This window comes from Macaca nemestrina, chromosome 1 (genome assembly GCF_043159975.1).
Source record: "Macaca nemestrina isolate mMacNem1 chromosome 1, mMacNem.hap1, whole genome shotgun sequence".
In the NCBI taxonomy this organism is placed as follows: Eukaryota; Metazoa; Chordata; class Mammalia; order Primates; family Cercopithecidae; genus Macaca; species Macaca nemestrina.
In genome coordinates, this window is record NC_092125.1 from 36,569,767 (window position 1) to 36,587,691 (window position 17,925).

General features: G+C 37.1%; 1 protein-coding gene across 3 annotated transcripts in view; it reads left to right on the plus strand.

Moving 5' to 3' along the window:
- Positions 1 to 17,925, plus strand: part of LOC105484494 (Ral GEF with PH domain and SH3 binding motif 2) — a 179,705-nt gene that overhangs the window by 75,165 nt on the left and 86,615 nt on the right. For all 3 annotated transcript variants that reach the window (XM_011746173.3, XM_011746176.2, XM_011746175.2), the window contains exons 6-7: positions 1,676 to 1,765; positions 10,731 to 10,823. In XM_011746173.3, coding sequence (XP_011744475.1) covers positions 1,676 to 1,765; positions 10,731 to 10,823 — 183 coding nt within the window. The remainder of the gene's footprint in view (positions 1 to 1,675; positions 1,766 to 10,730; positions 10,824 to 17,925) is intronic.

Here is a 17,925-nt window from a genome sequence, read left to right on the forward strand (position 1 = left end):
TGTTCCAGCAATCAAGGCAGGAAGCTGCATGGTCTTTTATGACCTCGTCCTGGAAGTCAGTGTCACTTTCACTAATACTTTCTTCATCAAAGCAGTCACAAGCTTGCCCAGATTCAGTAAGAAGTGATACACGTCCTAACTTTGGATGAGAGAGTGACAAAGAATGTATGCTTAAAAGCACCATAGACAAATTGTCTAAGCCAGGTGCAGTGGCAAGTGCCTGTAGTTCCAGCTGCTGGGGGGCTGAGACAGGAGAACTTGAGCCCAAGAGTTCAAGACCAGCTTGGACAACATACTGAGACCTCGTCTTAAAAAACAAAACAAAACAAAAAAACAACAAATCATGTTGGCCAGGTGTAGTGGCTCATGCCTGTAATCCCAGCACTTTGGGAGGCAGAGGCTGGTGGATCACTTGAGCTTAGGAGTTTGAGACCAGCTTGGGCAACATGGCAAAACCCTGTCTCAAGTAAAAAAAATACAGAAATTGGCTGGGCATGGTGGCTCACACCTGTGGTCTCAGCTACTTAGGAGGCTAAAGCAGGAGAATCACTTGAGCCTGGGAGGCAAAGGTTGCAGTTAGCCGAGATCACCCCACTACACTCCAGCCTGGGCAACAGAACAAGACTCTGTCTCCAGAACAAAACAAATCACCATAATATTTGTCTTAAAATTTGCCTGATGTTAAATTTAATTAAGTTGGTGAACTTAATTAAAGTTAAATTAAAGTTGGTGAACATGCGCTTTAGATTTGAATTTGAATAGTTGATATTCAAATCTAAATTTGAATAGTTGATATTTGAATATATTTGATATTTGAATAGATTTGAGATTTGAATAGATTTGAATAGTTGATATTTGCTAAGGTTATTAAGATTCCCATAGCATAACTTTTTTTTTTTTTTTTCCAGAGTAAACCTTGTTAGAATTGGGGAGGATTATTACTATTAGTAGCCTAAGTACAGTAACAAGTATTAAGGTGACTTTGTAAAATATGTATACTTTATATTTACATATATATTTGTAAAATATATGTAAAATACATAATGACATTTGTTTACAGATGAAAATTGCAAGTAAAATCTGAAATATTTCTCATTAAAAATGTGAAGAAATATGAGGCGGTGGCATTATTTTTTGCACAATAATTTCGAACTATATTCTGTATTTAGATTTGTATAAGTGAACCAACTTACAGTGCTTTGACTTTGTTTTCATAGTACATGAATTAAAGTGTATTACGTGGACATATTGTATCATATAATAAGCAAACTGTTCAGAGTAGAGTATTTTAATATTATATCTAATCTGCCTTCTAATAAATTAGTTTTAATTATTTTTTAAATCAAGATGGTTTTATTTGAAAGCATTACAAAATTTTTGAAATGCAGTTTTAATGTTAGAATGTTAACTTAGATATATATTTTTTTCTTTTGATATTTTGTTTTATTTACACCAAGAAAACCCTACTTGGGAATCTTCACTTATGATTCTACTCAATCTAAATAAACGGTCATGTAGAATTACACAGCCACAGAAGAACCTGCTATAAGTAGCATCTTTTACAATGTTTAATTTTAGAGCCTACCTAATTCTGCCAAAAATTTTTAGAATACAGCAAAAAAAACCTTACAAATTAAAAATCATAGTGATAGTTATCTAAAATTTTTATTTACAGGTAAGCTTTTGGGTTGTTAGAGAGATTCTTCATGCTCAAACATTAAAAATTAGAGCAGAAGTTTTGAGCCACTATATTAAAACTGCTAAGGTAAGAAAAACTTGTGTTTTTATTTTTGAGTTCAACCATTCATAAATGTTTGTAAGTGAATAAATATTCATGATGCTTTATTCACTGTTTACTGATACTGGAAAAATAAGGTTCATTTATATAAGTCAATTTTTAAAATTGGTTGCCTACTTTCTCTGCCTTTTTCTTTATTCTTCCTGTTTTCCTACCCTTTCTTTTATATTCTTCCTCCTACTCTCTGAGTAACTGAATTATGTGATCTGTTTTACTGAATAAGTAGAAAAAGATTGGATTATGGTAAAGTATGATATTTATAAAATACTGGACTATTCTGCAGGTGATGAGGAAAGCCATAAGGATTAAGTAGGAGAATACTACTTCACTTCCAAAGTGAACCATGTGAAGAATAAGACTTTATTTTTAAGAGAATGGTATATGTGATGTTGCCACATTGTTAACTGAACAGTTATTGTGTGACATAGATAATAAATACAGCAAAAGAAATAGAGCATGGATTTCAAAGGTAGTTGGAAATTAGAAGGGTGATACAGGATATTCTACAAAGGATACCAAGATTTTATTAAAACTTGTAACAACTCTGAATTTAGTTGTAGGGGCAGAAAGGGGGAGTGAGCTCTTCTTAAAGGGTCAAGGCTGGCAGCCTTATAACAAAAGACAGGTTAATGAGAGAAAAGCATAGCAGATTTATTACGTGTGCATAGGAGTCATACAAAGTATAAACTCAAAGCAGGGCCAAATGGTTGATGCTTAAATATCTTCTTCACTGGGGAGAGGAGAGTTTTTGGGGAGGAGGTACATAAGAGTAAGTGATTTTCAGGGAAAATGGATGAGCCCAGAGAACAAAGTCCTGAGACCAAGTTTCCCTGAGCTCTGGGAGAGGTGGCGTTACAGGTTATGGGAGAGCAAAGGGAGAAAAACATATTAAGCAAAGACAGATACCTCAAGGAAATATCTCAGATAATCTCAGAGCTACCCTCAGAAAGAGTAGTTGGGGTAGCCTATGGTTGAGTTAATCTTTCCTAGATCTGGACAAGGGAGAGGATGCTCAGAGAAAGCCTAGCTGTTCATTTCACCAATGTAGATTCTACAAATGCGAATCTTCTCTACAAAAGGCAACTTTTCAGGGCTATTTCTGTCTGTAGGCCCTCTGAATAGCCATCTCAAAATATGTCAAAGAAGTATATTTTAGGATATTTTTGGTTTCCTTTAAAGTTCTCTAAGTATGGTAATTGTAGCCACGTTCATTCGTTACTCTTGTAATAAATACATAACTTTCCTCACCTGTGAATGAAAGAAGGCAGAATAAAATGAGGGTACCATGTTTACAATTATTATGAGTCATAACTGTTTCCTATTTTCCTTAAGAACATGGGAGCAATTGTGTTCTAACATTCTATGGCACTAGGTGGCAGAGCTAGCCTTCTACAATTTTGATATTTTGCAAAAGTGTCAAAATATTTTTTTAAAATTCTTTGTGATGATATGTTAGATAAATACTTTTTTTTTTTTTTTTTTTGGAGATGGAGTTGCACTCTGTGGCCCAGGCTGGAGTGCAGTGGCAGGATCTCGGCTCACTGCAAACTCTGCCTCCTGATTGTACAGGTCTATTGTACAATCTACTGATTGTAGATATTAACCGCATCTACAAAATATCTTCATGGCAACACCTAGATTAGGGTTTGGTTAAATAACTGATACTAATAGTCTAGCCAAGTTGACACATCAAACTTACCATCACATACATACAAAAGAATATAAGAATATTTAAAGTATCAAAAGAATGATAATGTGGATACCCATGCACCCACTGACCACTGGAAATTTTCATATGCCTCTTCATATGCCACCTCCTTCCCTTCTACTACAGTGGGAACCATTGCCTTGAATTTCGTTTTTCTTTTACAGTATGTATGTTTCTGAATTATATATTGTTGCAAATACATGCTTTTGGATTTTGTTTAAATTGAATTATTCTATATTTACTTTTGTACTTTCATAACTCAGCAGCGTTACTTAATGGTTTTGGGAGTAGCTCTGTTATAGAGTATCCTATTTGTACATATCACAGATTATTCAGTGTACTTTGGGTTATTTCCAGATTTTTGCTATTATAAACCCTGCTGCCATAAGCATTCTTGTATGAGTCTCTTGGTGCTTATGTGACGATTGATGCCCTAAAATACAGAGTTTGTACTAGCAGTGAAATTACTGAGGCTCTCTCTCTTTTGTTTAGACAGGATCTTGTTCTGTCTCCTGGGCTGAAGGCCAGTGGTGTAATCCCAACTCACTGCATCCTTGACCTCCTGGGCCCAGGCAGTCTTCCCACCTCAGCCTCCCAAGTAGTTGGGATTACAGGCATATGCCACCACCCCTGGCTAATTTCTGTTTTGTTGTTGTTGTTGTTTTGTAGAGACAAGGTCTCATTATGTTGCCCAGGCTGGTCTTGAACTCCTGTGCTCAAGTGATCCTCCCATGTTGGGCTCCCAAAGTGCTGGGATTACAAGTGCGAGCTACTGTACCCGGCCCCTCATCTCTTTAGCTTTGTTATAGATAACCTCCAAACTGGTTACATTTATATATGCTCACTAGCAATGTATGAAGATGCCTGTTGCTCTACATCCATGTCACCATCTGATATTGTCAAAATTTTTCATTGTTGCCAATTCTGGTGGTTGTGAAATGTATCTCGTTTTAGTTTTAATTGCCTTTCATTGAATCCAGTAGGAGTAAACATCTTTTTTTATGTTGGCCATTTAGGTTTTCTCTCTTGAAAGGTCTGTTTAAGATCTTTCAGCAGTTTTCTATTTTGGTATTGGTCTTTTATTTGTGTGTGTGTGTGTGTGTGTGTGTGTGTGTGTGTGTGTGTGTGTGGTTTTTTGTTTTTGTTTTTTTGAGATGGAGTCTCACTCTGTCACCTAGGCTATAGTGCAGTGGTGCAATCTTGGTTCACTGCACCTCCACCTCCTGGGTTCATGTGATTCTCCAGCCTCAGCCTCCCAAGTAGCTGGGATTACAGGCTCACACCACCATGCCCAGTTAATTTTTGTATATATATATTTTTTTAGTAGGACGGGGTTTTGCCATATTGGCCGGGCTGGTCTTGAACTCCTGACCTCAGGTGATCCGCCCACCTCGGCCTCCCAAAGTGCTGGGATTACAGGCGTGAGCCACCGTACCTGGCAGTCTTTTATTGATTTTTATAGGAGTTCTTTATATAACTAGATGCCAGTTCTCATAAGCTTTGCATGTATCTTCCTATTTGTGGCTTGTCTTATCAATTTTTTCATATTTTCTGATTTACATGTTCTTAATTTTAGTAGTCAGATTTACTGATCCTTAATTTCTGTCTTGGTCTGTTCTGGCTGCTATAACACAAATACCATAAACTAGGTGGCTTGTAAAAAACATTTATAAACAACAAACATTCTAGAGAACTGTGAGGATTAAGTCCAATGTCAAGGTGTCAGCAGATTCAGTGTCTGGTAAGGGCCCATTTCTCATAAGGCCCTTTCATGTTACAACAAAGTTCCTTCAAGCACTTGCCCAAACAACATTTTCTCCGTACTGCCCCGCCAACACACCCCACTGCCACAGTATAGATGAACGCTGTTCTGGGAGTTTATATAAGTGGGATCCTACAGAAAGCTGTTGCTTGTGGTTGGCTACTCTTGCTTACCACGTTGTTGAGATTCATCCACGTTGCATGTTATCTATAATTCTTTTATTGCTAAGTAGATTTCCAGTGTATGGATATTCCACAGTATATCATTTTCTTATTAATGAACATTTGTTTTTACTTTGGCTTTTATGAATAAAGCTGTTATGAACATTTTTGTGGAATATGCATTGAGTTTTCTTGTATTATACCTAGGAATGGTGGACTTGCTGGGTTATAGATTAGGAATATGTTTTAACTTTATTAGAAACTGCCAAATATTGTTATTTTCCAACATAACCCTGTTGGTTTTACCACTTTAAATTTCAGTCAGCAATAAGAGTCTCCACACATCTTGCCAGTACTTGGTGTTTAATTTTTTTTTTAAATTTGGCCTTTCTTTTGGGTGTGTAGTAGTATCTTATTGTGGTTTTAATTTGTATTTTTCTGATTATAGTCATGATTGAGTATCTTTTCATATGTATGTGGAGCATTCGGATATTTTGTTTTGTGATACTATCCTTTCCAAATCTTTTGCCCATATTTTTAATAGGATTGTTTGTCTTATCAAGTTGTAGGGATTTTTTTAATGTATTCTGAATACAAACCCTTTTCAGAAATATGTATTTTTTCCCAGTCTATGACTTGCCTTTTTATTTTCTTAATGCTGTCTTTTGGTTAGTGAGCAGAACTGTTCAGTTTTGACAAAGTCCAATTTGTTATTTTTGTCTTTGTGGTTAGTGTTTTTTGTGTCTTGTTTAATAAATCCTTTCCTAATCCAGGGTCATAAAGACATTTTCCTTTGATCACTCCTAGAAGTATTATAGTTTGAAATGGTTTTTTTTGGAGATGGAGTTTTGCTCCTGTCACCCACACTGAGGCAGGAGAATCACTTGAACCCGGGAGGCAGAGGTTGTGGTGAGCCAAGATCACACCACTGCACTCCAGCCTGGGCAACAGAGACTCCATCTCAATTAAAAATATATATATATATATCTAATTGTGCTAATTCCATTCTTTTGTCTGTTTAACTGCTTTGACATTTTGGTTGGAAATTACTTGATCAAATATGTGTAGGTACATTTCTGTTCCGTTGATTTATTTGTCTGTTCTTATTCCAATATCTCTTTGTCTTAATTACTATAGCTTTGTAGTAAGCCTTGAAATCTGATAATGTTCTAACTTTTTTTTTCTTCTTCAAGATTGTCTTGTCTATGCTATCTCCATTTTATATCTGTAGAAATTTTAGAAGTAGCTTATCAATTTCTGCAACATGGCCTGCTTGCATTTTTGATTGAGGTTTTATTGAACTTATAGATCACTTTGGGAAGAACTGATAACAATATTAAGACTTTCAATCCACAAACATGATATACCTCTGTTTAAGTTTTTTTAAATTTTTCTCGGCAGTACTTTATTTTCAGTGAAGCACTCTTGCATATTGCATATCATTATTTCTAGTAGACAGCCAGTGTTCTGATATTATTGTAAATGTTTTTCCGTCTCATTTTCTAATTGTTTGGTACTACATATGCAATCATGTTATCTGAAAATAAAGGCAGATTTGACTTCTTCCTTTCTGACTTTTCTACCTTTAAACATTATATCTAAAAGAATGGTAGAGACTGGAGTAAATACTTTCTTCTCCCAGGGTGGTTAAGCCCAGTCCTCTGTGGGGGAATGAGAATGAGAAGCTGATTTTTCTGGCTGGGCATGGTGGCTCACGCTTGTAATCCTATCACCCTGGGAGGCCAAGTCAGGCAGATCACCTGAGGTCAAGAGTTCGAGACCAGCTGGTCAACATAGTGAAACCTTGTCTCTACTAAAAATACAAAAATTAGCCATGCATGGTAGAGCTCACCTGTAGTCCCAGCTACTCGGGAGGCTGAGGCAGGAGAATCACTTGAACCTGGTAGGCGGAGGTTGCAGTGAGCCGAGATCATGCCACTGCACTCCAGCCTGGGCAACAGAGCGAGACCATGTCTCAAAAAAGAAAAAAAAGAGAGAAACTGATTTTTCTGATCCCATTAGGAATTGAAGTGGATAGGGTTGAGTTTTAGCTTTAGATAGTTTCAAGTCATCTCTGGTCACAAATGACTCAGGGCGAAATCTGTACTTTGTGTGGTATATGCCTCTTGCTCTAGTAGGACCCTGGGATCTAAGTCCCAGAGATCCCTCTCTGCTTTCTAACCCAGCTGTCAGCCTCCAGCACTGACACACAGTAAAGAAAGTTCCGTTAGGAGTGAATCAGTGGACACAGAGCCAACTCTAGGTTTGAAACTCCTGCGGATTCTAGTCCGTTATACCAGCCCACAAGGTTGTAAAAGCACTGGTTTCTTCTTACTTTAGCAAAATCTGCCTATCGGAGGCTTCATCTTTGCCTAGCCTTGTAGAGATTCAGCATATGCCCTCAGGGGGAAAAAAACTGTTTAAAGGCTGTTGTTGTTTTTTTACTTTGGAATTTAGTTATTTGTGTTCTTTGTGTCCACAACTCTCCAGTGTTTTTAATAAAATGGTTTTCTTTCTAAGTTTATCTATTTTGTTTTCTTGCCGTTATGGCTTTAGCAATGGTTTCTCATGTTCTACATCTGCTACTAGTAGCAGAAGCTACTATTCAGCATGAGGTTTTTATCGTTTTTTTTGTTTGTTTGTTTTGTTTTTTTTTTTGAGACAGGGTCTTCCTGGGTCGCCCAGGCTGGAGTACAGTGGCACAATCACGGTTCATCGCAACCTCTGACTCCTGGGCTTAAGCAGTCCTCCCATCTCAGCCTCCTGAGTAGCTGGGACTACAGGCACATGCCACCACGTGCCTGGTTAATATCCGTGGTTTTTTTTTTTTTTTTTTTTTTTTTTTTTTGTAGAGACAAGGTTTTGCCATGTTGCCCAGGCTGGTCTTGAACTCCTGGGCTCAAGCAGTCCACCTTCCTCAGCCTCCGGAAGTGCTGGGATTACAAGTGTGAGTCACCATGCCCGGCCTCTGTTTATTCTTACTATGAAGTAGTTATTTGGGCTATAAACTTCCATAATACCCCTCCCCTCTTCACTTAGCACTAAGGTTCACAACAGGCATTGTTGCCTGGCAGTCTCTTGATGGTGGGTGAGGATTATTTCTCTCCTGCCCTTACCCTCAGGCTATGAGTCCTTCAGTGTCTCTGCTTTAGGCAATGAGAGTCTCTTATTGGAACCCCCACCACAGGTTAGGCAGGCCCTGGGCAATGTGTCCCCTGAAGCTTGGAAAGCTAACCAGATTTTCGTATGTCCTCCAAGGGATTGCCAGCTTTGGTGTTCAGCTTACATCTCTGGATTCTCCTTCTCTTAGTTTTAGGGTCCTAAGTATTCTTAATTTTATTGCTAGCTTTACAATGAATTTTCATAAGATGTATTTCATATCTTACCCAGTGTTCTAATTATTTTCATTGGAAGAGTAGGTCAAGGTGTCTAATTTGTCAGACTTCTGGTATGTAGCCTTTACTAAATTTTGAATCCATTCCCCCTCTTCAACTCCGCTGACACTGACGTGTCAGATCCTTCTCATCATCTCTCACTGTAGTCTCTGAACTGATTCCCTTTCTGTATATGCCACCTTCTGCTCCCTGATCTTTCAAAAATGTAGTACACATCCATAATATCTTACCCAAAGCATTTGGGGCCAGATATATTTAGGAATACACTTTTTTTTCCAGATTTTAGAAAGGTGGTGTATGTAGTTCATATACCATCTGTGGCATTTTCATTGCAATCACCTCCACCTCCTGCTTATGTAATACCTTGAAATCAAACACATTTAATATTTTTGGAGCAAAACATGTAATTATTCACCTTAAGTGAGATCAGTAAAGTCTGTCATTAGCCTCACATCAGGTTAGATTTTCCCGCCTAGTGAACTTGAGACCACACTTACCAAATAAACAAAACTTTGACTTTTCAGGTTTGAGATCTCAGAATTGCAGATAAAGGGTTGTGAACTGATGCCTGGCATTCAGTTATATCATTCTCAAATTTTAAAATTCTCCAGATCCTCCACTGGAGTTCTTACTGCTCATGAAAGTAAGTCTAGCCTCTAAAGAGGCTTCACATGTAAAAATGGCCCTTTCTGTTCTCTTCTTCTGATACTCTGATACTTCTGATACTCAGCTTCCAGACACCTTCATGGCTTTGTGCTTTTTGTATATTGTAGTCCCTCTTTCTCATAGCCCCTCACTCTCAAGTGTCATTTCTGGAAATCAGAATCTCTCAAAGTTAGAGGCTGATTATTCTGTAGAACCCTACATATACTTTTATTTATAGAACGCTGTATATACTTTTGTTCTAGAAATATGCAAATTGGATTTGTATTTGTTTTCATGTCTGTCTCACTAGACTGAAGCTTCTTGATAGGTCTTTTTCATTTTTGTATATGCTGTGTAATATGGTGCCTAGTATAATAAATGATTAAAATACATCCGTTGAATGGTTTCCCAGTTAGATTGTATAACCTTGTGTGAAGATTTATATTATGTTTTGTGTTATTAATTTATTTTGTTTTTATTTGTTTTCTTCGGGCTTTCAATTAAATGCTCTATCCGCAGCATTTTCTAGACCTGGGACTTACCTGGTAGTAGGATTAGGACAGTTGTAAAATGACTAATTTTTAGACAGGACTTGCGGGATGTAAGCGTCAGGTAGTATTTAAAAATCTGGGAAATCAGCAATAAATGTGCAGATCTCATGGGAAAGTACTGGGAACTAGTGTTAGGTAGGAGTTTTCTGCATGCAGACTGTAAAATCAGTGTCTCAGCATGAATGAGGGAAAAAGGATCTGGGAATTTGGGTAGGAGGAAGCAGAAAATTGAGGAGGACTGTACTGTGAAAGGCAGGTTTCACCCTTGCCGTGGAATAATGGGAGTACTGGATGGGAAACCAAATCAGAATCCTGGATGTTGACCCTTTCTTGAAACTTGAAACATAAAGCAGAGGCTTAGTAATAGTTCAGTATAAGGGAGACTGTTTACTAGAAACCAGCTTTCGTGATCATACCATGTAAACTTGATAATGAGACATAACCTTGGTTTTCTTAATATATTACTCAGCTAGAGGTAGATTTATTCCCAGAGCTTGGGGACAGTGCCACAGTAGAACATGTAAGTTCTGTTGTGCACCAAAGCAACTTAGTGTAAACATAGTGGGTACTCTAAAGACAGATCTTAGTAATGAAGGTAGTATATGCTTAACACTACCAGTTGCCAAGATTGTACTTGTTAGTCTAAATTTTTCTTGTATTCATGTTGTTTCTTTTTCATCCCTCTCCCCCATTTTTTTTTTAATCTTCAGAAACTGTATGAGCTGAATAACCTTCATGCACTTATGGCAGTGGTTTCTGGCTTACAGAGTGCCCCAATTTTCAGGTTGACTAAAACATGGGCGGTGAGTAATATTCTTTAGTTAATGAAAGGTTAGATTTCCTGTGGAAAGGAAAGATGTATTCATTTCCTTTGTAATTCTTATTAAGGTTAATATAATGATAATCGATAAGGATTTTTAAATTGCTTTGTACTCTATTCTTTGATACCTACATTTTTTTTCCTTAAGCAGTGCACTGGGTGTAAGGTAATTTTGGGGTGCAGTTTGGTGCTTGGTTTTTGCTCCTTAGAGAATCATTTTTGTTGGAACACTTTCAGTATCTTTGACAACATAGTGTTTAATATTCAGCTGATGGGAAGGTATAAATACAAAAAAAATTGCATTTAATCATAAAGATTATGCTTTTGGAAAGTTTGAGGAATATCTAAATCATAGGTTTCAAAAAAAATTTACTGATTTCAATTTCCATTATTAATCTTAAGTTTTTTCCTTAGGAATAATGGAAAACTTGATGATTAACATGGAATTATTTGCTCTTGCTGCACATGCTGATACTGTTATGTTAATCATATTTGGTTCTATTACTTACACAAGATCAGAGTATGAATTTTGACCTCTGCAAATTTGTGTATTTTCATATTTGAGTAACATGATACTGTACTCAATCTTTTCAGGTATTTTTCATTTAGATTTTATATAAATAAAATTTTATATTCAATTAAATTTATTTATATTCAGTACTATTCTTAAATGTTAAAGAGCGATGATTTTGTTTAGAATCTATTACATTTTGTACAAAGGATCAATGTGTTTTTAAGGTCCTGTGCTAAAATCATGATTGACTTTTTAAAATATTTTTTTATTACTAAAATATAACTGTTTTTAATTAACAAAGGGCTGCTTTTGCTTTTTATAGTATCTGAAGAGACAGATGTTTCTCATGAAAACCAGTGTAGATTTCTATATTGGAAAAACATTAGTATGGAAAAGCTTGTGATCCTTTTTATATTTCTTTTTTCTTTTTTATAGAAACACCTGAGTGTGAAGAGTTTTCTTTAAAAATTCTTTTTAGTAATTATGGCCTTATTGTCTTTTCTTAAAATTTGAATTTCGTGGAGGAATGGAAATGATTATAAATATACAGTTATGAATTATATCTTTAAAGTTTTAGGGAAAAGAATTATACTCTGTGGAAAAAAAATTCTATTTTTATTTTTTGTACCCAGGCTGGAGTGTAGCATGATCATAGCTTACTGCAGCCTCTAACTCCTGGGCTCGGAGGATCCTCCAGCCTCAGCCTCCCAAGTAACTGGACTACAGGCACATGCCACCGTGCCAGACTAATTTTTTAAAAAGTTTTTATAGTGATGGGGTCTCACTGTGTTGTCCAGGCTGTTTTCAAACACCTGACCTCAAGCCGTCCTCCCGCCTTAGCCAGAGTGCTGGGATTACAGGCATGAACCATTACACCCAGTCCTATACTTCTATTTATGATTTGGTTTGGTAATGAGGTACATTTTTCTGAAGTTAATTTTTATTTTCCTTGAAGATATTTTCATTGCTTCCCTTATGTATTTGCATGGAAAATAATACTTGTTATTTGGTAACAGCTTCATTATTTATCTGAATAAAACTTTTGATGGTTTTTATTTTAAAATATTTCATATTGTGCTATGCACTCTGTAATTGCTTGACATACAGTAGTGAATGATCTAGACAATGTTCGATTCTCATACAGCTAACATTCTGCTGGGGAAAAGTAAATTGCAAATAAATAAATGACTTAAATAGCGATAAATGCTCTGAAGAAAAATAGAAAGGAAGGCAGGACAGTACTGTTATGTAACATGGTAAGAGAATCTTTGATAAATGACAGTTCAGTAGAGACCTGGAGGAATTGAGGAAACCATTTATTTGGATATCTGGGAGAAGAGAGTTCCAAGTAGAGGTAATAACAAGTAAAAAGGCCCAGATACATTCAAATGGCAGAGTGGTCAGTGTTGACAGTAGAATAAGCTAGGAAGGTACCCGGTGGTAGGAGATTATTTCAAAGAGGTAGCATGAATCAGATAATGGAGGTGCTGTTTACTCATATTCGGAGAGGTATAGAGAAGGACCATTGTGGGCTGGAGTTCTATTTTACACATACTGTGTTTGAGTTGGCTAGTAAACATCCATGTGAACTGTAAGGTCAGAGTTAGATGTACAAGTTTAAGGGAGTGGTTGGGGCTAGAGAGAGATTGTTATAATGATCAGTGTAAACTATTTGAAGCTAGATGGTAATCATCTAAAGAGGGCGCATAGATGAAAAGCCCTGGGAGCCTCCAGGATTCCCAAGTAGAGATTGGAAAAATGAGGAGGAATCAACAAAGGAAATTACGGGTAGGACACATTTTTCAGTCAAGTAAAGAAAATGTTTCAGTAAAGATTGATCACCTTTGTCAAATGCTACTAATAATTCAAATAAGGCACAAAGTTTTTGATGACCTGATAATTGGAAAGGATTGGTGACCTCAGGAAGAGTGATTTCAGTAGAGAAGTGGGGTGAAAAACTGACTGGAGTTGAGAGAATGGTGGTGAAGAAGTGGGACAGCAAGTATAGAGAATGCTCTTGAGGAATTTTACTGTAGAGGGCTGCAGTGTGGTTTGTAGAGAAATATGGTATCTGGAAGGGAATGTGAGACCAAAGATTTGTGGTATTTTGTTTTGTTTTTGGAAATGGCATCAATGGCAATATGTTTTATGTTGGTGGCAATAATCTAGTAGAATGAAAAAAATGACAAGAGAATGAGGGATTACACCAGTGATACACTTGATTAGATGAAAGAGAATTAGATATAGTACTCTAGTGTATCAGTAAGAGGTTATCCATTTTAGGCCGGGTGCGGTGGGTCACCCCTGTAATCCCAGCACTTTGGGAGGCCGAGTCGGGAAGATCACGAGGTCAGGAGATGGAGACCATCCTGCCTAACATGGTGAAACCCCGTCTCTACCAAAAATACAAAAAAATTAGCCCTGCGTGGTGGCGGGCCCCTGAAGTCCCAGCTACTCGGGAGGCTGAGGCGGGAGAATGGCATGAACCTGGGAGGTGGAGTTTGCAGTGAGCCGAGATCACGTGACTGCACTCCAGCCTGGGTGACAGAGCTCTGTCTCAAAAATAAAAAGAATTTATCCATTTTAACAGCAGGGAAGGGAACACATTTAGTTACAGATGCAAGTAAGTTGGTAGATTTTGTGATGGGATTCTTAGAAGTTCTACTGATTGTTTTGTTTCCTCAGACATAAAAAAGCAAGGTCTTTAGTTGAGAGTGTTATGGGAGAGGTGTTGGAGGTTTGAAGAAAGAGGAGAGGATATAAAAGTCATCTGTAGAGTGTGAGAGTCCATTAACTAAGAAAACCTAATAGGTTTGATAGATCTTATGTATCTTTTTTTTTTTTTTTTTTTTTTTTTTTTTTTTGAGACGGAGTCTTGCTCTGTGCCCCAGGCTGGAGTGCAGTGGCGTGATCTCGGCTCACTGCAAGCTCCGCCCCCCCGGGTTCACGCCATTCTCCTGCCTCAGCCTCCCGAGTAGCTGGGACTACAGGCGCCTGCCACCTCGCCCGGCTAATTTTCTTGTATTTTTAGTAGAGACGGGGTTTCACCGTGTTAGCCAGGATGGTCTCGATCTCCTGACCTCGTGATCCGCCCGTCTCGGCCTCCCAAAGTGCTAGGATTACAGGCTTGAGCCACCGCGCCCGGCCGATCTTATGTATCTTTAAAGTAAAACCAGTCAGCAGAGTTATGTATTCTCCAGCCAGGTTCAGATATTCAGCATAAGCTTTCAATAGTGCCAAGAGTTGTGTTTAACCAGAGTTGGGATTTTTTGAGGCTTTTATACCAGAGGGGTTAAGGGTAGCACAAGAGGTGAAAGACAGAAAATATGAGTAGTTTTATTGACAGACAAAGAAACTAAACCAAGTAAAAGGAGGGAGATAACGAACAGTGAAAAGGTAGGCTGGTCACTGGTTTGAAAGCCACAGTGGAGTCAAATAATCACTGGATTCAGAATGAGAAAGGGAGTGAAAGCTAAGGGTGGTAGAAGATAAGATCGTTGGAGCAGAAGTCCAGAAACTAAGAAACCAGAATATTGGGAGTATTATCTCCATGAAATGGCAATCACCAAGATTTATGATAAGAATAATTTCGGTTCATGGATTTTTTTTTCTCCAACTACCAAAATCTTTAAGATACAGGGGAAAGATGACTTATAGATCTATAAATGACAGTAACATTAAGTGTTGTAATCTAGGGTTCTCTTGTTTAATATGATAGCCATTAGCTACATGTGGCTATTAAACTTAAATCACTAAAATTAAATAAAATTAAAAATTTATTTCCTTGATCATACTGGCCACATTGCAAGTGCTCAGTAGTCACATGTGGCTAGTGGCTATCATGTTGGACCGCACAGGCATAGATTTTCACCATCGCACAAAATTCTATTGGACAGCACTGACCCTAGTGCCTTCACCTTAAGAGAAGCTGGAGGATTTTAGGGAGCAGGGTGAGATAATGAGCTGGAAGAAATTGTGAAGAGTAAGGAGCAAAGATTACACCTAACCTACCTCCAGGCATATGTTACAAGGTTTATAAGAAAAGGAAGGGAATGCTTACAGAAAATGTTAAGGATGGGGATTTTGCAGAGGATGGACGATGAATTCAAGAGGATACAGTTGGAAAGGTTTGGGATGATTTTGTTTTGTTTTAACCGGTAAAGAGAATGTACCAAAAAGACAACAACATTCTATATAGGGAAAATATTAGGAGCATTTTCTTTAACATCAAGGAAAAGGATGCTCAATTTCACTGTTGTATTCAACATACAATTGTTATTGTATATGTTTTAATGTTCGTAACATCCTTATTCACAGTAGTCAAAAGGTAGAAGCAACCCAAACGTCTATCAGTGGATGAATGAATAGACAAAATGTAGTATATACATACAATGGAATATTCATCTCTCTTAAAAAGCAATGAAATTCTGATACATGCTGCACCATGAATAAACCTTCAGACATGGGCCGGGCGCGGTGGCTCAAGCCTGTAATCCCAGCACTTTGGGAGGCCGAGACGGACGGATCACAAGGTCAGGAGATCGATACCATCCTGGCTAACACAGCGAAACCCCGTCTCTACTAAAAACACAAAAAATTAGCCGGGCGAGGTGGCGGCGCCTGTGGTCCCAGCTACTCGGGAGGCTGAGGCAGGAGAATGGCGGGAACCCGGGAGGCGGAGCTTGCAGTGAGCTGAGATCTGGCCACTGCACTCCAGCCTGGGCGACAGAGCGAGACTCCGTCTCAAAAAAAAAAAAAAAAAAAAAAAAAAAACCTTCAGACATTATGCTAAGTGAAATAAGCCAGATACAAAAGAACAAATACTGTATAATTCCTGTAATTCTACTTAGATGAGGTACCTAGAGTAATCAAATTCATACAGACAGAATCTAGATTGGTGGTTGCCAGGGATGGGGAGAAATGGGATTTGGGAGTTATTATTTAATGAATATGGAGTTTCATTTTGAGAAGATGAAAAAGTTTTGAATATGGATGTTGGTGATATCCTTGAAATGGCCACCTGAAAATGGTTAATTGTATGTTATGTATATATTTTACCACAGTTTTTTAAAAATAGTTTACTTAAAGTGGTTGAATATGTGAACAATACAAAATCGGTTATATTTGAAACAACAAATATTATTTAAAAGGACATCATTTACAATATCAACAAAAGAAACAAAATATCAAACAATAAGTGGAATAAAATATGTAAGACCTATATGCAGAAAGTTATAAAACTTTACAGGAAGTCATTAAAAAAGAACTAAATAGAGGGAGCAATAGCCCGTGTTCGTGGATAGAACTATTGGAGTTCTAACCAGTTTTTGGAACTGTAAAATAAACTGAATGTTACTAAATAAGTGAATTTAGTAACATTCCAAGATATAAAATCAACATACAAAAATCAGTTGCATTCCTTTACATTAATAACGAACTATCTGAAAAATTAAGTTTAACCAAGGAGGTGAAAAATCTATACACAGAAAACTATAAAACATTAATGAAAGAAATTGAATAAGACACAAATAAATGGAAGGGTATCCTGTGTTTGTGCATTGGAAGAATTCATATTGTTAAAATGTCCATACAGCCCAAATAAATCTACAGATTCAGTACAGTCACTATCAAAATTTCCATGACATTTATCACAGAAATAGAAAAAACAGTTCTAAAATTCATGTGTAATCACAAAAATCTCAGAATAGCCAAAGCAATCTTGAGCAACAGCAAAACTAGAGACATCATACTCTCTGATTTTAAAAATACACTGTAAAGCTATAGTAATCACAATATTATGGTTAGCAAAAAATAGACTTGTAGACCAATGGAGCAAAATAAAGAGCCCAAAAATAATACACACATTTGCAGTCAATTGATCTTCAACAAAGATAACAAGAACACACAATGGGGAAATGATAGTTTCTTCAATAAATTGTGTCAGAAAAACTGGATGTCCACATGCAAAAGAATGAAACTGGACCCTTACCTCATACCATCTGCAAAAATGAACTCAAAACATATTTAGTACTTAAACATGAGGCCTAAAACTGTAAAACTACTGGAAGAAAACACAGGGGAAAAGCTTCTTGACATTGGATCTGGACAACAATTTTTTGGCTATGACCCCAAAAGTACAGTTAATGAAAGCAAAAATATACAAATGGGATTGCATCAAACTAAAAAGCTTTTGTACAGCAAAGAAGACAGTTTATGGAATGGGAGAAGATATTTGCAAACAATACATCTGATAAGGGATTAATATACAAAATACAGTCATATATGGCTTAACGCTGAGGATACTTTCTGAGAAATGTGTTGTTTGATGCCCTTTTTGTTGTTCAAACATCATAGAGTGTAATCACACAAACCCAGATGGCATAGCCTACAATACACCTAGGCTATATGGTACAGCCTATTGCTTCTAGACTACAAGCCTGTACACCGTGTTACTGTGCTGAGTAGGTAGTTATAACACGGTGGTATTTGTATATTTAAACATGGAAAAGGCACAGTAAAAAGTACAGTATTATAATCTTATGGGACCACTGTTGTGTATGCAGTTTGTTCT